Source organism: Nomascus leucogenys, chromosome 7b (genome assembly GCF_006542625.1).
Source record: "Nomascus leucogenys isolate Asia chromosome 7b, Asia_NLE_v1, whole genome shotgun sequence".
Taxonomy (NCBI): domain Eukaryota; kingdom Metazoa; phylum Chordata; class Mammalia; order Primates; family Hylobatidae; genus Nomascus; species Nomascus leucogenys.
In genome coordinates, this window is record NC_044387.1 from 13344853 (window position 1) to 13366609 (window position 21757).

The 21757-nt window shown below is 47.8% G+C and overlaps 1 protein-coding gene across 1 annotated transcript; it reads left to right on the forward strand.

Moving 5' to 3' along the window:
* Positions 1 to 994: 994 nt before the first annotated feature.
* TEX33 (testis expressed 33) lies at positions 995 to 19058 on the forward strand. Its single transcript, XM_030815197.1, has 6 exons — positions 995 to 1111; positions 5143 to 5202; positions 8837 to 9303; positions 11157 to 11301; positions 18592 to 18702; positions 18907 to 19058. Exons 2-6 carry the CDS (start codon positions 5181 to 5183, stop codon positions 19002 to 19004), a joined length of 843 nt encoding a protein of 280 aa, XP_030671057.1. The 5' UTR covers positions 995 to 1111; positions 5143 to 5180; the 3' UTR covers positions 19005 to 19058.
* Positions 19059 to 21757: the final 2699 nt, after the last annotated feature.

Sequence of the window (21757 nt, forward strand, 5' to 3'; positions counted from 1 at the left end):
GTCTAGTGTACTTTGAAGGACTTGCTGATGGGTTGCTTGTGGAAGTAGCTTAGGGTTTTGTGATGTCTCTCTCTGTGCAAGGCAATGTGCTACATTTTGCAAAAAATTGTTTTATTCACCCATCACCCTTATCTTTAGTGTTGGGTGATATCTGTTTCACATGTGAAGAAAGTTCAGCTAAAGGACTTGGCCAATCTCTTATCTAATAAGTGACAGGCCCAGATTCTGGAGACTCCAAGTTTAACCACAGCGCTCTGTTTCCTGGGGAGATCCTGAAAGGCTGGGCTTGCAGGAGGCATTCACTATACCCACTCTTTGTCCAGGCTGAGCAACAGCCAGACAGGAACGGGCCAGTGTTCGCACCAATGACTTCTGCCTCCTTCTTCTCTGCAGAAAAGAAGTCACTTAATTTTGTTGATCTCCTTCTGTAGCCCTTGTTGTTCAGGAATAGGAGAGAGGACTCTCACTGTTCCATTCTTGCTTTAATTTTACTCCCAGGTCCCTGATCCCTGGGCATCCAAATCAGACAGCCCCAGATGCATCTTTTTCCTTCCCCATTGACCTTGACCTACATTTATGCTGTTATACACATCCATGCCTTTAATATTCTCACCCCTTCAAAACTGTTAAGTTCCTAGGCATCCTTCAAGATCCAACTCAAATGGCTCTTTCATAAGTCTTTCCTCCTTTTTCCTACACAGACCTAGTTCTTCTCCCTACTTAGTGCTTTGAGCTCCCAAGAACAACTTTTGCACTTGGTAGCATCTGAGCCCCCCGTGCCTGGCACACCTGGCACATAGTGAGGGTTCAACCGACATTCTTGAGTGGATGAGAGAGTGAACAATAAATGAAGCCCCTCCTGCCTCCTCAATCCTGGTTTTCTCCTGGCCTCTTTTCCCTATGGGTGGGCCTATCAGCCCTCTGAGGTAACAGAGCCCTGTGTATAGTGATCACCATGGCAACTCCAATGAACATCTTGGGGAGGGCCACTTCCCAGCAACGATCCATTGGTCTTCACTAGTAGTTCTGCAGCAGGTATCTGCACTCCTGGGCTTCAGCACACATCAGGGTGGTTCACGTGTTTCCTGCTGTTATGAAAGAGATTGGAGAGGTGAGGCAGAGACTTATGAAGGGCCAGGGTTCTTCCAGGACATGGGGTTTCATCTTCCTTTTCCCCATTCAGAGTTGCTTGTTAGTGAAGACTGCCTAGACTGGAACTACCTTCCCACCCTCTTTGACCAAAGTCTCTTGGGATCTCTCTCTCCAGGTCAGAAACTGGAAGTGAGTCCACACTTCTATTGTAGCCCGTCCAGACTGCTGTGGACTGGCAGTGCACTGGGACGTACAGAGCTGCTGTGGGCACGTCAGGTGGGTGGCTGGGGATGGGGGATGGGGATAGGAGGAGAAAGACAACTTGAAGGAGCTAACTTGAACTTCACCTAGCTTGAAGATGTGCAACTTAATTTTAGCCCCACCTGGTGAAGTCCTGTGTCTTTTCTGAGCCTCATTTTCTCCATCTGTGAAAGAGGATAAGTTAGTAGTGTCTCCGAACACCTTACTGGGTATTTGTGAAGACCAGACTAATTTACCAGATGTGAGAATGCTTGACGTGGACTTGTGTTAGTTATCTCTTGCTGCACAACAAATCACCCCAAAACTTAGTGGGCTTAAGACAACATTTACTATCTCACAGCTTCTGTGAGTTGGGAATACCAGTGGCGTGTTGGTGATTTTTCTGTCCCAGGGTCTCTCACAGGCTGCAATCAAGGTGTTGCTTGGGTCTCTAGTCTCATCTCAAAGCTTGACCAGAGCAGGAACCCATTCACATGGCAGGATCCAGCTCCTCTGGAGCTGTTGGCAAGAGGCCACTCTGAGTTCCTTGCCCTGTGAACCTCTCCATAGGGCAGCTCACAACAGGGAAACTGGCTTCCATCAGAGAAGATGAGCTGAGGAGAGCTGCAGAGAGTGTGTGAACAAGACAGAAGTCATAGTCTCTTATAAGTTCATCATGGATGCGACATCCCTCATTTTTGCCACATTCCATTCATCACTATGTCCAGTCCATACTAAAGGGGAGGGAATTATACCAAGAAACGGATCACTGGGAGCCATGTCAACTGCCTACCACTGTCTGCCCTCTGGCCCCCAATAATGTGCATCCCTTCCACATGCAAAATGCATTCATCCCCTCCTAAGGTCTTTAAAATTCTCATCCTATTAAAGCATTAGTTTAAAAGCTAGAATCTGGTTATATAAATCAGCTCCAGGTGTGGCTGAGGCTCCTCCAGTGTTGTTTCTTAAGTACAGCTTCTCAAATTCAATTTTTTTCCGTCATAGATCTGTGAAACTAGGTAATTTGCCCTGAACACACCTAACATACAATGATGTGATAGGCGTAGGATAAAAGCTAGTGACATTCCTATTCAAAATTGAGGAAAATGGAGACATGGAGTCAATGGTCCATAGCAGTTTTGAAATCCAGCCACACCAATGTTGGACATTCCTTGATTAGGTTTCAAGGTCTGGGAATAATTCTCCATGGTTCTCAGCTCTGCCTTCTGGACTCTTGCTTCCAATCTCTGACTTGCCTTTTTTATTTTTATTTTTATTTTTTGTTCAAGGGTATCTTTTCATGTTGAACTGTCTCTATCTCTTTTACCCCAAGCTGCCAACATTTTGCTGATGTTATTTTCTCAACAGTAAAACTTACAGGGGTTCACTCCATTGGACAAAAGTCACACCCCTTTTTAACTGGGGCTCCTGTTGAGGAGCCTTAAGCTTCCTAGAGGTCCTATGGTTCTGTTAAGAGGATATATCAGGCATCTCTGTAAAGCACCCTTTGTGTGACAGAGTAATACCCTAATCCTTTGATGTTTCTGAAGTTTTAACAACAAGTCACACAGTCACACTCTTGGGCACACTTTCCAGACAGTCTCCTGAAGCCATTTCTTTTTTTTTTTTTTTTTTTGAAACAGAGTCTCACTCTGTCGCCCAGGCTGGAGTGCAGTGATGCAATCTCGGCTCACTGCAAGCTCCGCCTCGCGGGTTCACACCATTCTCCTGCCTCAGCCTCACGAGTAGCTGGGACTACAGGCGTCCGCCACCACGTCTGGCTAATTTTTTGTATTTTTAGTAGACACGGGGTTTCACTGTGTTAGCCAGGATGGTCTCGATCTCATGACCTCGTGATCAGCCCGCCTCAGCCTCCCAGAGTGCTGGGATTACAGGCATGAGCCACTGCGCCCAGCCGAAGCCATTTCTTAATTTTAGCATCTTTTGGGATCTGGAGAGGATGAGACTTCAGAACCATTAAGTACTGGCATCTTTTTGTTTAACAGTCCCTTCTTCAATTCATCACCTTCCTCTCACATTTCACTACAAGCAGCCAGAAGAAACTAAGAGGCAACTACAATCTTTTCTTTGGAACTCTTTAGCTAAATCACTCAGTTCATTAGTCACATAACTGCAGATGACAGTGGCACTGTTTCTGCCACTACATAACAGGGTCTTTCTTCCACTATTTCTAGTAATATATTCCTCACTTCCATTTGGGCCTTACTGGCAGCATCTTCCAACTCCAGATTTCTGCTTAAAAAAGAAAAAACAGACTGTTTAAGGTGATTTAGGCTTTTTCTATCATGCTTCTCAAAATCCTTATAGACTGTGACCACTGCTTGGTTCCAAATTCAGTCCCAAATTTTTAAGTATTTGTTATAGCAACACCCCACTCTTAGTACCAAAATATGTATTAGCTATGTATTGCTGCATAACAAATGACCATAAAGCTTAGAAGCTTGACATTGTATGTTTAAAACAGTACAAATTTATGATCTCAGAATTTATGGGAGTCAGGATCCTCACTTGGCTGGGTCCTCTGGCCCAGGATATCCCACAGGCTATAATGAAAGTGTCATCCAGGCTGTGTTCTCATATCAAGGTTCAATTGGGGAAGGATCCACTTTCAAGCTCATTCACGTGTCAGGATTCATTCAGTTCTTCAAAGACTGTTGGACTCAGGGCTTCTATTCCTTATGAGCTTTTGGCCGGAAGTCACCCTCAGTTTCTTGCTCCATGGGCTGCTCCACAGGGCAGCTCAAAACATGGCATTTGCTGTCATCAGAATGAGCAAACCAAGGAGAGCCAGGGAAAGAGAGCAAACAAAGCAGAAGTCACAGGCTGGGCATGGTGGCTCACGCCTGTAATCCCAGCACTTTGGGAGGCTGAGGCAGGTGGATCACTTAAGGCCAGGAGTTAGAGATCAGCCTGGCCAACATGGTGAAACCTTGTCTCTACTAAAAATACAAAAATTAGCCAGATGTGGTGGTGCACACCTGTAATCCCAGCTACTCAGGAGGCTGAGTTGGGAGAATTGCTTGAACTTGGGAGGTGGAGGTTGCAGTGAGCTGAGATTGCACCACTGTACTCCAGCCTGGGTGACAGAGTAAGACCCTGTCTCAAAAAAAAAAAAAAAAAAAAAAAATCACATAAGAAAATGAAACACAAGCACAAAAGCTGCAGAGGCTTTTGAATCTACCCCTCTAATTTGAATCAAAGACCTTAGAGAGAAGACTGAGTTTACACCAGAGCAAAGTGTGGGTTCCTGCGCTTGGCTCTCCTTCATGGTGGCTAAGCTGCTTCCCTTCCCTGACCACGAATGACCAGTCAGCAAATGGACACAATCCTATTTAAAGGAAGACAAATGGTTGCCAGGCTGGGAGCTGGGGCAATGGGCTTCACAGCCAGGGGCCTGCTAGGGTCTCCTAGGGTGGTGGTGATGGGGGAGAAGAGGAGGAGGAGATGAAAGGAAAATATTATGAAGGAGTAAAGGGAGCCCAGGGTCCCAAGGCTGCTTGAGAAAGGCCTTTGAGGACTGGTGGGGTGGGGTGGGGGTGGCCAGGGATTTTCAGAGAGGGCAGAGGCTGCAGAAGTCCAGGAGGCAGCCCCTGTGCCAGGGGGGATGAGTGAATGGGGCAGAGGCTCTGTGGGTCTGGGCAGTACCAGAGGGCACCAGGAGCAGCTTAGGAACCTCTGATCGGGGCGGGCAGACAGCCACAGGCCTTCCTGTTCAGCTCCCAGCTCATCCTTGTTCACAGAGACTTTGTGTGTCATCTGAGATGATGAAACGTAGTGCTTTGTTTACAGGACTAAGCTTGGAATTGCCTGTCCCACAGCAAGAGGCTATGGAGCTGGGCCACCGAGCAGGTAGGACGGGCAGACCAGGGATGTGCTGAATGCACATCCAGGCTTCTGGAGGGACTCCCTGGGGCAGCAGGGCACATGCCGTTTCTCCTCCCCCTCCGTCTTATGTTGGCCTCCAGACCCACCATCGGCCCGGGCTTCCTAGGGGGCATTCTGTTGGAAGACAGAAGGAAAAAGGAGGGAACGGACTTACTGAGCCCTCCCATCCTGCCATGTGTAGGGATTATCACCCCAATATGGTCCCCATCCTGAGGGGGTGACTCAGGTGCTCTGAGTCTTGTGTGCACCAGAAGGGCAGGGCTGTGGGGGAACATGGTGTGGATGGGAGGTATATACGGGGTTACAGGTGAGCCAAGACCAGGGGTAGTGTAGCCCAAGGAGTGGAGCGGAGTGTTCCAGGCAGGAGGGACAGCTCAGGCAAAGGCCTGGTAGGGAGAGAGGTCTGGCACTTTCGTGGAGTTCTGAGAGCAGGGACTCTGCGCTGAGGACAAGAGGAAAGATTTCAATGCAGGCGTGACTGAGTCAGGCCTGCTCTGAGAAGGGTCCCCAGGGGTGAGTGGAGGGTGGCTGGGGCTGGCAGGTGGGATGGGGAGAAGAGAGTCCAGTGAGTTGGGGTAGTGATCCTGCTAAAATCTTCCTCCAATGACCTGAATGCCCAGGGGCCTTGTTAAACACTCAGATTCAGGGCCTTTCTGATGCAGCAGCTCTGAGAGGGGCCCAGAAATCTGTATTTTTAATGACAGCCCAGGGAATCCTGATACATGGCCACATTTAGATAAACTCTGCGGACTGATCATTTGATCTTCATAATAGCAAATGAAGCAGGGTGTACCCTGCCCGTTTTACAGCTGAATGAATGGAGTAGAGGAAAGGTGTAGCTGCAATGAGATTCTTGAAATGGCAGATGCAGGTCTTCATTCATTCATGCAGCATCCATTCATTCATTCGACAGATATTCAACCCTGAGAGGAAAGGGGTTGGCTTTTTCAGCTCCCTGTTGTGTCCCTGTCACCTGGCACAGCACCTGCCACGCAGTTGGTTCTTGCTCAGTTGATGTGTTGGTGAATATGCTAGCTCTCCGGGCCAGGGATACAAGACACATTTCGGCTATAAACATGACCATAACCTTAAAGGGCAGGCTGAGCATGAGCCGGCAATGGTGACAGCACGTGCTGATAGAAGAGGCAGTGCAGGACTGGCTGTCCCAAGCCCGAATCTAGGAGGAGCCCATTCCTGCACTGAGGCTTCAGTCTCTTGAGGAGCAGGGTGAGGGGGGCTGAGGTTGATCAGGTGGGTGGTTTTCCCGCTCTCTGCCTCTGCTCTTTTGAGGAGGGTCATCATGGCTGTCCTGACAGTCCAGCTGTCCCCAGATGTGCCCCTCTGCTTGGCTGCCTGCTGGTTGGGGCAGAGCCCACTACAGGAAGAAGGAAGTCTGGTCTGGGGGAACAGGTTTTCCCTCTGTCTGTTGTGTAGGTGACAAAGAGCCATGACAAAGGCACCAAGAGGAAGGAGGCGAGGAGAAAGTGGGCAGGGAAGCAGAGAAACCTCAGCTCTCTGTCTCCCACTGCCCTGGGGAAGGGTCTGCAGTCCCCTGAGGGGTAGGCAAGAAGGGCCCTCCCCTAGCTCCACATTTGTGACAGCAGAGCAGGGACCCGTGGGTGTGAAATAGAAACCCCAGTGGCTGCCAAAGCCTGATGTTTGCAGCATCCTTCTCTGAGAAACTAAACTGGATCGATCTGAATGTCCCCCAGTGGGGTGGTGGTGGAGCCCTGCAGGGCTCTGAAGGGAAGTTAGGGCTGTCTCTGCTACCTTGAGTAGATCCCCAAGGCAGGGTGGTGCATTGAACAGCAAGTTACAAAGCAACACATGACTCTGGTCTCATTCATACACAAAAGCGAAACAAAGCTACGTATCTTTTTTCTTTTTTTTTTTTTTTTTTTGAGGTGGAGTCTCGCTCTGCCGCCCAGGCTGGAGTGCAGTGGCGTGATCTCAGCTTAATGCAACCTCTGCCTCCCAGGTTCAGGTGATTCTCGTGCTTCAGCCTCCCCAGTAGCTGGGATTACAGGTGCATGCCACCACACCCAGCTAATTTTTGTATTTTTAGTAGAGGCGGGGTTTCACCATGTTGGCCAGGCTGATCTCGAACTCCTAACCTCAAGTGATCTGACCACCCCGGCCTCCCAAAGTGCTGGCGTGAGCCACCATTTACAGGTGTGTCATTAATGACCCTTACAGGTATGAGGCCCTTAATGGCCACTTACAGGCATGAGCCAGTATCATGTGCGTCCATGTGAAGAGATCACCAAATAGGATTTGTGTGAGCAATAAGCCTTTAATCACCTGGGTGCAGGTGGGCCGAGTCCGAAAAGAGAGTCAGCAAAGGGTGGTTGGATTATCATTAGTTCTTATAGGATTGGGATAGGCGGTGGAGTTAGGAGCAATTTTTTTGCGGGCAGGGGGTGGATCTTACAAAGTACATTCTCAAGGGCAGGGAGAATATTACAAAGTACCTTCTTAAGGGCGGGGGAGGATATTACAAAGTACCTTCTCAAGGGTGGGGAGGGCATATCGTACAAAGTACATTCACAAGGGCAGGGGAATATCACAAAGTGCAGGGAGGGTGTATTGTCACAAAGTCAATTGATCAGTTAGGGTGGGGCGGGAACAAATTGCAATGGTAGAATGTCATCAGTGAAGGCAGGAACTGGCTATTTTAACTTCCTTTGTGGATCCTCCGTTGCTTCAGGCCATCTGGATATATACGTGCAGGTCACAGGGGATATGATGGCTTAGCTTGGGCTCAGAGGCCTGACAGCCACGACGCCCAGCCCCTATGTATCTTTTAAGAGGACTGGAGAACTCGTCTTGAGGTTTTGGAGGGAAGACCACCAAACACATTTACAGCTGTAATCTGGGGTGGAGGATGGGGCCAGGCTGTGAGGAGACACTGAAGGCTGAGAGCAAGAGACCCAGAGGAGCGGAGGCCGTGGGGAGGGACGTGGGAGACAGGGAGAGGTGGGGAGGAGAGGGCCTGGGAGGTGGCTGGGATGGCGCCACTTCTCAGCCCTGGCAAAAGGAGGAGGTAGGTAATGGGGAGCAGCCTTGCATTGGGAGCAAAGTCTGGGAGTCCCATCCAACTCCAGTATATTGCAGGCCTGTGGCTTAGCCCCAGGAACGCCTCTGCCAGTGCCGCTGCTGCCAGATTCTCACTGTGGAGAGTGAGGGGGAGGTTTCAAGATGGAAAAGTGGGGAAGGGAACTACCCAAATGGAGCCAGGGACATGAAAGCACAGACAGGCCAAGTCCCTTGCTTGTGGTCACACAGCTAGGCCTCAAGGCAGGACAGGCTCAGGCAGCAGCCCTTGTTGCCCCAGGCAATGTGGACTAACCCTGCCCGTGGGAGGCACGGTGGGCTGACCTCTCTTCTCCCTTTGTGTCTCCTAATTTCCCACCCGTGCCTCTGGTTCCTGCGCTTTCTCTCCGTCCCTTTCCCCTTCTCTGGCTGTGGAGCTCTGGGGCTCTTTGTCTGTCCGTTCCCCCTCCTCACCCCCATCTCTGCCCCTCTCCCCACCCTCTACTTTCTGCCCTTGTCTGCGTGTCTGTCTCTCTCCCCCTCTGTTTCTCTTTGTCCTGCTCAGGTACAACCACTTTGACCGGGGCCCATCTGAATGACAAGGAGGGCCAGCAGGACTTGGACCCCTGGAAAGCCGCCTACAGTTCCTTGGACACCTCCAAGTTCAAGAACCAGGGTCTGTCATCCCCACAGCCCCTGCCCCAGGGAGCCAGCGCTCAAGGCAGCTCCCTAGGGCAGTGCCACTTGAAGGAGATTCCCCCTCCGCCCCCGACTGCTGCCAGCAGGGATTCTCTGGGGATGGACCCACAGTCCAGGTCCCTGAAGAATGGGGGCTCTCGATCCTCCTCGAGAGAGAACAGGGCCATCTTGGGAGAGGGGGCTCAGCCATGCCAGGGGACAGATGACGGTCCCAGCTTGGGGGCCCAGGACCAGAGGAGCATGTCCACGAACCAGAAGGGCAGCATCATTCCTAACAACATTCGCCACAAGTTTGGGAGCAACGTGGTGGACCAGCTGGTCTCCGAGGAGCAGGTGTCACAGCAGGGGCCAGGAGGGTGATGCAGAGTCTTATAATGAGGACATAAGATAAACTCGCTCTTGAGTACAGAATCCCTATAATAATACCACTAGAAAGCAGTATCTCCTGAGCACCTGCTGTGTGCCAGGCACTGTGCACTGTTTAAACTTCACATATAACAAGTTGTTACATCTTCCCAGCAACCCATGAGGAGGGTACTATTATTGTCCTCATTTTATGGATAAGGAGCCCGAGGCTTAGAGGGGTTAAGTCAGTCAACCAAATTCACCCAACTGTGCGAGACGACGGTGCAAACTGGGTCAGCAGATTCTGGAACTCTGGTCCTTAATGACTTTGCAGTTAAAAGGCTTTTGTGTGAATTGGATGCTTTCCATTTGAACAAGTCTCCCAAAGAAGACAGCATTTAGTGGGTGGATAGCATTTATTGGGAATCAGAAGACTTGGGTTTGAATCCTGGACCTGCTCCTAAATGCTAGGTGACTTTGGATAAGTTACTTACCCTCTCTGGGTTTCAGTCTCCACATCTGTAAAGCGAGGCAATTGGACTAGATCAGGCTGACAAATACATGGTGTACGTATCACAACCCTCCCAGCCTGCATTCATGGCAGACATTGCTAGTCAATGCCAGCACTCTTTTCCACCCAATATAGCATTCCAGGCAGTCACTACGAATCAACTGAAACTTGAGATAAAATTCATCTACCATTTCTGGTCAAATGCTGTGTTCTTTCTGCCCTGGCATTCTGAGATATATTTTCAAAGCCACCATCTCAACCCTCATAGCAACTGCATTGTGTGGAAGGTCAGGCGGGAGTTATTGCTTCCTTTTTAACAGATGGTATAACCAAGTCCCAAGGAGGGGCTACGATCTGCTTGGGTCACAAAAGCTGGGGGTCAGGCTTCTCCCAGGCTCCCCTTCCACTCTGTCATCTTAAAGTGTGGTGACCCCACCACCAGCAAGTCTGGAAGGTCACAATCTTGACATGTTCTGCCCCACTTGGACGAACTTGTCCCAATTTGAGGTTGACTCTGTGGCCACTACCTTTCATTGCCCTGCCCAGCCTTGGGAGATGTCCTTTCTTTCTTCAGCCACTACTGTCCCTGGCTCGAATCAAGAAATCTGTGTTTTCTGCCCACTTGTAACTTATCTCATAAGTGTCATTGAGCCAGCAAGTGTCAGAGCTGGAAGTCACCTCAAAGACCATCCAGTTCCACCCTGCCTTCACATTTTACACGTAGGGAAACTGAGGCCTAGAGTGGAGAAGAGGCTTGCTGAAGTCAGCAGCCGATATATTGCAGAATTGGAACTCAAACCTAGGCGTCCTGCCCCTGGGCCTGGGCTCAGCTTCTCTGCATGTCAGTTTCCCTATTGGTATGAAGAGGGAGTTGGCCTCGTTGAAAGTTAAGCACCCACCCAGAGCTTCCCTGTGTGATGCCTCAGTTGTAGGAGGCAAGCCAGGGCCCTGTGGCCTGCCAGCCATGTGAACTGGGTGATCTCTGGCCTCCTGAGGCCCGCTTTCCTCATTTATAAAATGGTGGGAAGAGTGGCACCCTATAGTGACCCCCCACCCCGATGTTGCACGTAGCAGGTGCTCAATGCTTGGAAGAGGTTTTATGATCGTTAACTTGATGCCCCCCACCCACAGCAGTGAGGGTAATGAGAGGGGTTGGGGCTGGGGCCTTTGTATACTCCAGCTCCCCAGCCCTGTGAATAGGTTGAGGGCTGCAGGCTAAAGGTGGGATCGGGGGGGAGGGGCAGGGTCAAGGGAGGAGGAGTTGGAGGCAGATATGGGGCTTGACACTGCTTTTCCATCCCCTGTCTGTTGTCCCTGCCTCCCTGCTCAGGCTCAAAGGGCTATTGATGAAGTCTTCGAGGGCCAGAAGAGGGCACGCTCATGGCCCAGCAGGACCCAGAATGCTGTGGAAATCTCTTCCGTCTTCTCAGACTACTATGATCTTGGCTACAACATGCGGTCAAACTTGTTTCAAGGTCAAGTCAAAGGGCAAGGGTGGGGCTGTGAACACCCATGGTCTCCCAGTCATTGGGCAGGGAAGGCCTTTGGGGTTTCCACTCCATATGGGGTCTAGGACCCCAGGGCACATCTTCAAGGACACTTATTTCATGCCCATGTGTCCTCTATTTCAGCCTGTGAGTGCTGGGAACATCCAGTCCCCTGTCCTTGATGTGTGGATGATTCGTCCCAGTTGGCAGTCAGGCACCTCTGGTCTCTCCCCTCCCCTCCCTCCTCCCCTCCCCTCCCCTCCCCTCCCCTCGCCTCCCTTCCCCTTCCCTTCTCTTCCCTTCCCTTCTTTTGTTTTTTGAAGTCTCACTCTGTTGCCCAGGCTGGGGTGCAGTGGCATAATCTTGGCTCACTGAAATCTCTGCCTCACAGGCTCAAGAAAGCAACCTTCCCACCTCAGCCACCCCCTGCCCCCATAAGTAGCTGGGACCACAGATGCGCGCCACCACACCTGACTAATTTTTTTCTTTTCTTTTTCTTTTTTGTATTTTTGGTAGAGACAAGGTTTCACCATATTGCCCAAGCTGGTCTCAAACTCCTGGGCTCAAGTGATTCACCCACCTTGGCCTCTCAAATTGCTGGGATTACAGGCTTGAGTCACCGCGCCCTGCCCACCTCTTGTTCTTAATCTGCCAGTAGGAGGCCCAGGACTCGGTAGAAGGCCCAGGACTGCAGCTTCCCTCCCCCAGCCCCATCCCAGGCACCTTTGATCACAGTGACAATATCAAGTTTCTTTGGTTCAAAGCTCAGCTCAGCCACTCACTAGCTGGGTGTGACCTTAGGTGGGATCCTCAACCTCTCCAAGGCTCTGCTGCCTTCTCAGTACAGTGGGAATGACAATGAGAGTATGGCCCTCACTGGGTCATTGGCAGGACTTTATGAAGTGCCACATGAAGGTGCTTGGCCGAGGCAAGTCGTGAGCACTCAGTAGCTGTCAGGCTATCACTTTTCTTCTCCAGAGCCTGCAGGTGGTGCCACCTGGGAAGAAAGGAAGGGTGGGTTGGAGGCTCTGACATTTACAGGTTTCTATTGGATCAATGTAGTCCTGTTTGGTTGGGGTGGGGAGAGTGCTATTAGCTCCATTTCGCGGGCAGATTTCAGATCATTTGCCTTAGAACTCTCAGTAGTCTGTATTGTGTCTAGGACTCAAAGTCAGGCGTTCCTTCTGCCTTCAAAGCCTCATAGTCTTTTCTTGACCACTAAGTCACCTCCCTAGCTACGATCCTGTTCCCAGGGTCTTCTGGATGGCTCAGATGCCTGTCACAGCACGCAGGGCCTTCTCTCTGCCCCACATTCTGGTTTGGCCTCATTGCAAAATGAGGCTCTTTCTGGTCCAGCTCCTTCCTCTCTCCTCACTCCAGGCCCTCTCCAGTGCTCCCAGGGCCTGACAAACCTCTTTCACCTGGCTCGGATCCCTGTCACCCGAGGAACCAGACACCCACTGGAAGCCTTTCTGGATTTTTCTCTGAGCTTGGAGAAGGGATGGTGCTGGGGGAGGAAAGCGAGAATACAGTTCTGCTTGTTTTCTGTTCTGGGCCTTCCAGATCCTGCCTTCCAGTTCTCTCTTTAACAACTATCGGTCACCTAATAGCTATTCCATACAACTTTGTATGATAATGTCTACATAAATGTAAAAGAATCTATTTTTAAAAATGTCCATGTCCCATCATCCCGCCTGGGAAGTAGAACTGTGCCAACGGTGTGCTGGAGCTCATAGCAGCTTGCACCAGCTCACAAGAGGCAATTGTCTCCCTGAACTGATTGGCACATAAATGCTGTCTTAAAATTGGCCATGCTAGTAGTATTTACACTCTGGAAATTGGCAAACACTATGAATCAGGGCTTCACCCTGCAGCACAGTGCTGCCAGTGTGCCCATCCATCTGTCTCTCTCTGTCTCCACCCACCCGGGGTTAGCCTTTACACTTGCTGTTTGAGGTTGGTGAGGCTGGTATGGCTGCACAGGAGTGAGGCAGAAGACATCAGAGGAAACAGGCTGGGTCGTGAAGCCTGCTGGAAGGTCTTTACTCGGAGTGAGATGAGAAACCAAGCCAGGATTTTAAGCAGGAGAATGGCCCTGTTTGGCTCAGGTTAAAGGCTCGCTCCAGTTGCTATGGGGAGAATGGACATAGGGAGCTGGGGCAGAAGCAGAGAAACCGGTAGGAGGCAGCTGCAAAACTCCAGATAGGAGAGATGATGCTGGCTTGGTGTTGGAAGCTGGGCTAGTGCACTGCACTATTCTGGAAGGCACCATTGTGCAATATAGCAGCTCAGGGAGGTAATGGTGAAGGTGGCCTGATGTAGTAGGATTCTGGATATTTGTATAAGGCAGAGAGAAGAGAATATGCTGATTAATAGATTTTGGGGTGAGAGACAGGAATTAAGCTTGACTTCAACGTTTTGACCTGAACAACTGGAAGGACGAGATGGCTATTTACTGAATTAGAGAAGCTGCCAGGGGGAGCAGGTTGAGGGACTCCTATCCTACACTAAATCATAGATCATCTCTTATGCAATCTTCAAAAATATTTAGTTTTGCTTTTCACATTTAACTCTTTAATCCACCTGGAGTTGATTTTTGTTTTTAGTATGAAGTAGGGATTCATTTTCAAAAACTGTAGATGGCTTTTGTGTTTTAGCCATTTAAGAAAGCAGTAAAACTGAGGCTTGAGGAAACTTTAGGCAGCATGCCCAGCTATATGAAGAGTGAGATGATGAGCTCGGGCACTCCTTGGGCATCTATGTGCCCAGCCCTCAAAATAATGGAACAACAACACCAGAAATCTTTCCCCAGTAGGGATTCATTTTCAATTCCTTCTTTATGTGGATTACTGATTGCCTCAGTATCTTTTATTGAATAGGCTCATCTTTCCTCCCAGTGACCTGCAGTGGTACCTCTGTTATCCATCAGGTTTTGACACATGCATAGATCGATTTCCAGGCTCTATTCTGTCCATTGGTCTAATATTACATTTTTAATCACCAAGGTATTATAAGTAGCCTGATATCTGGTCAGGCAATACTCCCACTGCCACCCCTCCACCACCATCACCAGTTAATGTCTTGGGTTTCTAGGCCCTTTACTCTTTCATACAAATATTATTAATATACGGAAATTTCCATGAAAAACCCTGTTGGGATTTTGATTGGAAGTACATCGAATCTATAGCTCAATTTAAGGGCTGTTGTCAGCTTTATAATGAATTTTCTAATATATGAATATGGTATATACCTCCATTAATTTAAGTCTTCCTTCGACATCTCTCAGTAAAATTTTGTGATTTTTTTTTTCTATAAACATCATGCAGGATTTTTGTTAGACTTACTTAGGAGAATCTCTTTTTTTGCTGCTTGTTGAAAATGATATCTTTTTTAAAATTATACTTTCTAACTTTGCTGCTGATACCGTATACACAAATGCAATTTTTGTTTTTATATATTCATCTCATATCCAGAAGCTTTATGCAGCTCACCAATTAATTCCAATAATTATTTATAGATTCTTTAGGAGTGCTTTTGCATAGTAATAATGGCTACATTTATGCATAGTATTTAACATATGCCAGGTACTGCTCTGAGTACTTTATATATATATTTTTATTCTCCACCTGAATCCCATGCGGTAAATGCTACAATTCCCATTTTTTTTCCAGATTAAAAAAAATTGAGTCACGGAAAAGTTAAATAACTTAATTAAGGCCACACAGGTAGGAACAGTCAGAGTTGGGATTTAAACCCTGCCAGTCAGAGGCTAGAGTTTAAATTCTTAAACACTAGGCTTTTCTCACCTTTATATCAGCATCTGGCTGAACTGTCTAGGACAATGGTGTATATAAGCAGAAAAAACAGGCATCCTTTTCTCCTGCTTGATTCTAACATTACACCATTAAATATAATATAGTCCATTTTCACACTGCTGATACAGACATACCTGAGACTGGGTAATTTACAAAGTAAAAGAGGTTTAATAGACTCACAGTTCCATGTAGCTGGTGAGGCCTCACATCATGGCGGAAGGTGAAAGGCACGTCTTACATGGTGGCCGACAAGAGAGAATGAGAACCAAGTGAAAGAAGTTTCCCCTTGTAAAACCATCAGATCTCATGAAATTTATTCACTACCACGGAAATAGCATGGGGGGAAATGGAGCTGGCTCTGGGTCTTAGTCTGGCTTTGGATATCCTGAGAGTTTAGTGAACTTCATGTGGGGAAAGTATTGGCACAGCTGTGAGTCCTGGGTGTATAGGCTTCCCACAGCCAGGCACCAGACAGGGCTGCAGGGGGACCATGTGGGATGGCCTGCAGGAATATGGCCAGGGTGAGTGGCCCTTTGTGTATTTTCTGCCTCCCAACTCACCGTGGCTCCAGCTTAAGAAGGAGGTCAGAGCAGAACACCCCTGTGGGCTAACATGAAGGTCCTCATCTGCTCCATGCAGCAGGGCTGGGAGGGGAGAGTAGAGGGTCAGCCCATGGTAAGGACAAGCCAAGTACAAATCAAAACCCTGGCTGGGCTCACCTGGGCATTGTCTCTTTGAGTCACAGAGCAGGCAGAATGGTAGCTTACGTCCTGTCCTTTTCCCTCTGTGTCCAGGTATCCAGGGATCCCCGAACCAGCTTACCAAGGATTTTCTTTTTTTTCACTTCTTTCCATTGTTGGAATTCTGATTTCCCCTATTTGGTGTCTTACTCTTTCTTGGTTTGCTCTCTTGTCTTTGGGGTGGATTCCATCTCCTAGCTTGATGTCACTGTCATTGGAGAACACAGCCCTGTAATGATTTCAATCCTTTGAAATTGTTCAGATTTGCTTTAGAGCCCAGTAGATGGTGATTTTTGTAGATGATCTGAGTGTGCTTAAAAATAGTCTCTCTGGGTGCCGGGCGCGGTGGCTCACGCCTGTAATCCTAGCACTTTGAGAGGCTAAGGCGGGTGGATCACGAGGTCAGGAGATTGAGACCATCCTGGCCAGCATGGTGAAACCCCGTCTCTACTAAAAATACAAAAATTATCTGGGCGTGGTGGCACTTGCCTGTAATCCCAGCTACTCGGGAGGCTGAGGCAGGAGAATTGCTTGAACCAGGGAGTCGGAGGTTGCAGTGAGCCGAGATGGTGCCACTGCACTCCAGCCCAGTGACAGAGCAAGACTCCATCTCAAAAAATAAATAAATAAATAAATAAATAAATAAATAAATAAATAAAAATAAAAATAAAAAAATAAAAATCTCTCGGGAGGCGGAGGCAGGCAGATCACAAGGTCAAAAGATCGAGATCATCCTGGCCAACATAGTGAAAGTCCGTCTTTACTAAAAATACAAAAATTAGCTGGGCACGATGGCGCACATCTGGGGCCAAATTCCTGGGGTGCAAACCCAGGAATTTCTATCCAAAGCCACTTCTACTCTATCAGTCAATCGTACTGCAGTGTACGTAGTATGACAGTGCAGTGCCTAACAGGGCTGAGTGTTTGTGGTGCCTGTTGACTGTGCACCACAAACACTCAGCCCTACTAGGCACGGTGAAAACAGCAATATGAATGCAATACAATATGCAATACAATAGCCTGTAGTACCAGCTACTCGGGAGGCTGAGGAAGAAGAATCGCTTAAACCCAGGAGGCGGAGGTTGTAGTGAGCTGAGATTGTGCCACTGCACTCCAGCCTGGCAACAGAGCAAGACTCCATCTCAAAATAATTAATAATAATAATAATAATAATAATAATAATCTGTTGGATAAGGCATTCTGCATTTGTCTAATAGAACAGGCTTGTTAATGATTTCCATACAAATCTTCTAATCCTTATTAATATTCTTTGATCTATTAATTACTAAAATATGTGTCTCTAAATCTCCCCCTATAATAGTAGCTTTGTCCATTTCTCCTGTGGTTCTGTCAATTTTTCCTTATCTATTTTGAGATTATTTCAATGTAGCAAGTTCAGAATCATTACATTACCTTAATGAATTGTGGTTGTTTTTGTTTTTCATCGTGCCTTTGCCCTACAGTCTATTTTGCCTGATATAATTAGACCAGATTGCTTTTGGTTAGTGTTTGCCTGGGTAGATCTTTTTCTATTCTTCCACGTTTATCCTCTCTTTTGTCCTTTTAAGTATGTTTTAAATGATATATACCGGGAAAACATTTTCTGTAGTGTCATAATCTGGTTTTTAATGAATGGGTTTAATTCATTCATATTGATTCTCTTACTGATATAGAATATTTGGATTTATTTCCATGATCTTATTTTGCATTTTCTATTTGTGCTGCATTTTCTTTGTGGCTTCTTTCTCTTTCTCTTTTTGGATTTGCACCAGTTTTCTTATTTTCTCAATCTGATATTTGTTCTTTTCTACTCCTCTTATTCTTTGAGTGGTTACCTTTGACATTTTTATGTGCATAGTTAACAAATTATAAAGTTAATCCAGGCATTTGTGTTTTCCTGAATACTATAAGGGCCTTAGAGGGCTTTAACTCTGGCTGGGCGTGGTGACTCACACCTGTAATCCCAGCATTTTGGGAGGCCGAGGCAGCTGGATCACAAGGTCAAGAAATCGAGACCATCCTGGCTAACTTGGTGAAACCCCGTCTCTACTAAAAATACAAAAATTAGCTGGGCATGGTGGCGTACACCTGTAGTGCCAGCTACTCAGAAGGCTGAGGCAGGAGAATCATTTGAACCTGGGAGGCAGAGGTTGCAGTGAGCCGAGATACAGCCACTGCACTCCAGCCTGGTGACAGAGCAAGACTCTGTCTCAAAAAATATATATAATAAAATAAAATAACTTTAATTACTCTCCTGACCTCCACCTCAGCTTACGTGTTATTATTTTATAGAATATATATGTATATATAGAATTTATATATACATATATATAATTTTTTTTTTAGAGATTGGGTCTCGCTTTGTTGTTCAGACTGGTCTCAAACTCCTGGCTTCAAATGATCCTTCTGCCTCAGACTTCCAAAGTGCTGGGATTACAGGCATGAGCCACCATGCCTCGCCTAGAATTAGACATAAGCAAAATAGTTTAAGCTGTGGAGCCTGGAGCCACAAGGTCTGGGTTTGAGTTCTAGATCTCATGTACCAGCTGTGTGACTTTAGACAAGTTACTTAACTTCTCTGTGCTTCAGTGACTTCAACAGTAAAATGGGCATAATAATTATATCTACTTCTTAAGAGTTGTTGAGGAGACACCCAATGGAAACCATGGAGTATCCGACTGCCACTGAATTGGGACTTGGGGTTTCTTCATGGTATTCTACAGGGGCTGTGGAGGAGACAAAGAGCCTCATGAAGGCTTCCTACACACCAGAGGTCATTGAGAAATCAGTGAGGGACTTAGAACACTGGCATGGCAGGAAGACGGATGATCTGGGTAAGTGAAGAGCTGCAGGTGATGGGAGGCAGGCACTGTCCTCCACGGGCAGGGTGTGTTGGCTCTAAGGTTCAGAGAGAAACCAGAGCAGGAGACAGAGCCAGGGGTGGACTTGGAAGAGGTATGAGTCATCCCTGGGGTCTGGGCACCTCTAGAGACTGCTGGATGATCTAATCTGTGCTGGCTCCTCTCTGCTCTCTGTAGGACGGTGGCACCAGAAAAATGCTATGAACCTGAACTTGCAGAAAGCACTGGAGGAGAAATATGGGGAAAACAGCAAATCCAAGAGCTCAAAGTACTAGATTTGACACAGTAAAGGTGTCTTCTACTCAAATAAAGTGCTAACAATAAGGAAAAGCTCAGGTCTGAGTCCCTCTCCTGTGCTTGGTGCCTTTCTTCACACTGGAGTGGAGGCCAATGTGTGGTGTTGGAGAGACCAACTGGGGGAAGATAGAAGCCCTGGGATCTCAAACTATTCCCTAGTCCTCCCTCCTGCACACGCGTGCACACACATGTACCTTCACCCATTATCCTAGGAAAGGACATGAGAGCTGGGCAAGACTCTGTCTCAAGCCCAGGGTGCATGGCTTCTCCCACATGCCCTATATGAGGGGGTCCTATGGTGGACACTGCTGGATCTTACGCTACATGCTCTTCCTAGAAGATGCCAATTATTCCCAGACATCTGTTCCTCCCCCACATGAGACATGGACTTCAGAGGAATTGGCCACACACATTTCCTCCAATCTAGTGGTGGGTTTGATTGGTCTCATAGTGATTCTTAACCCCTACCCCAACCCCATCTCTTGCACGTGATTGGTTCAGTCATGCACATGTGACTCAATTTGGGCCAATAAGATGCAAGGAAACGTGTGGATGTGTGCAGCCTTCTGGAAAATTCTTTTCTCCACTGGGAATGCTGGGAGAGCATCCATCTTTCCTGATGTAATGAATGAGGAACCATGCAGCCCAGACCACTCCTGCCAGACACCTATGACCAGAGGAACTGCAGACCATGCAGCACGTTCTGGGTCCTCCATGGCCTCGCAGAGCTGCTCCATCAACTTGGCCAGAAGCTGCCGGCCTCTGGACTTCCTGTAATGTGAGCCTGAGGATCTCCTCATTGTTTAAGCAGCCAAAAGCATCCTCAGCCCATAAGATCCTTGGGACTTGGAGCCCCAGGGAAGAGTCCCCAGATAATGGGTTCTAGGTCAGACAGTTCTGTTTTGCAGTTGATCCTGAAACTTTTCACCTGATGAGCCTCTAAGCCCGCAGCATGCTCCACCCCGAGATCACTGACTTGGACCCTCAGACCGTGCTCTACCCATGGGTTATTTATTATTTGCTGTGTTCCAAAACACCACCAAAACTTGTGGGCTTAAAATGACATGATCCTTAGTTTGCTCATGACTGAGCAATTTAGGCAGGGCCCAGGAGGTACGGCTCATTTCTGTTCTGTACAGCATCTGCCGTGAAGACGCCTGCTCCTCTCCTATGCCTAGTGCCTCAGCTGGGATGAGAACCACAGTGGGGGGCTGGCGGGTCATCACTCTTTCTCATGGGGCCTCTCTTCGTGGCTCACTTGAGCTTCTTTCGGAATGGGGACTGGGTTTCAAGAACGAGCTGTAGCTGTCTCAGGGGACAAGATTCAACGTGAAATGGTTTATCAAGCCTTGCACTGGCTTGTCAATGTCCCTGTGGCCAAAGAGACATATGGCCAAGCCCAGACTTTGTGAGAGGGGACCACATAAGAGTATTACTATATGCAGGAATGGTTCATCGGCAACCTCAAAATAATAGTTTGTCCCGGTGGTCATCTTGCTTTTGAAAGATCAAAAGTGAGAGGAAGAATCAAAATCACTACAAGGAAAGAGGAGACATGTTCCTACTTCTCCCTCAACTGCCCCTCCTCCCACAAAAGGGAATGACTTTTTACTTTTTTTTTTGTCCTTTTTTTTTGGTGGAGGGGGAGGATGGAATCTGGCTCTGTTGTCCAGGCTGGAGTGCAGTGGTGTGATCTTGGCTCACTGTAACCTCTGCCTTCTGGGTTCAAGCTATTCTCCTGCCTCAGCCTCCCGAGTAGCTGGGATTACATGAGTGCACCACTACGCCCAGCTAATTTTTGTACTTTTAGTAGAGATGAGGTTTTACCATGTTGGCCAGGCTGGTCTTGAACTCCTGAGCTCAAGTGATCCACCCGCCTCGGCCTCCCAAAGTGCTGGGATTACAGGCATGAACCACCATGCCCGTCCGGGAATGACTTAGAGGTAGGATTGGATCGGAATACAATACAGGGACGTGAATCTGACTTGATTTAATATTTATCAAGTACCTAATTATGTGCAAAGTGCAGAGTTCAGTTCAACTTCTTTACTGGGTACCTAGTTTCTGCAAGACCCTGTTCTGGGCACTGGAAACACTAGACTTTGTCTTTATTAACTACTATGTGCCCATCACATGTGACACCTGAAAAAATGAGCCACCCAAAGTCTTGTGGCTACAGCAGACTCGTGCTGTTCTGAGGTAGAAATGATAACGTGGCAAATGATTATGTGCCACATGGTTTATCTGTGCAACTGTATTTCATCCTTATACCAGTCCTCAAAGCTGTTATCATTCCCTTTATGAAGGTGAGGAAACTGAGGCTTGGAGAGGCCAAGGAAATTGTACAAGATTATATGCATAGGAAGCTGGGGTGCAAACCCAGGAATTTCTATCCAAAGCCACTTCTACTCTATCAGTCAATTGTACTGCGGTGTACGTAGTATGACAGTGCAGTGCCTAACAGGCCTGCGTGTTTGTGGTGACTGTTGACTGAGCACTGCAAACACTCAGTCCTATTAGGCATGGTGAAAACAGCAATATGAATGCAATATGCATATGCGATATGCGACATACATCTGCGATATGCGATATGCATATGCGATATGTATTATGCATATGCGATATGCATATGCGATATGTATTATGCATATGCGATATGCATATGCGATATGTATTATGCATATGCGATATGCAATATGAATGCAATACAGTCCAGACCTCAGAGCTTTGC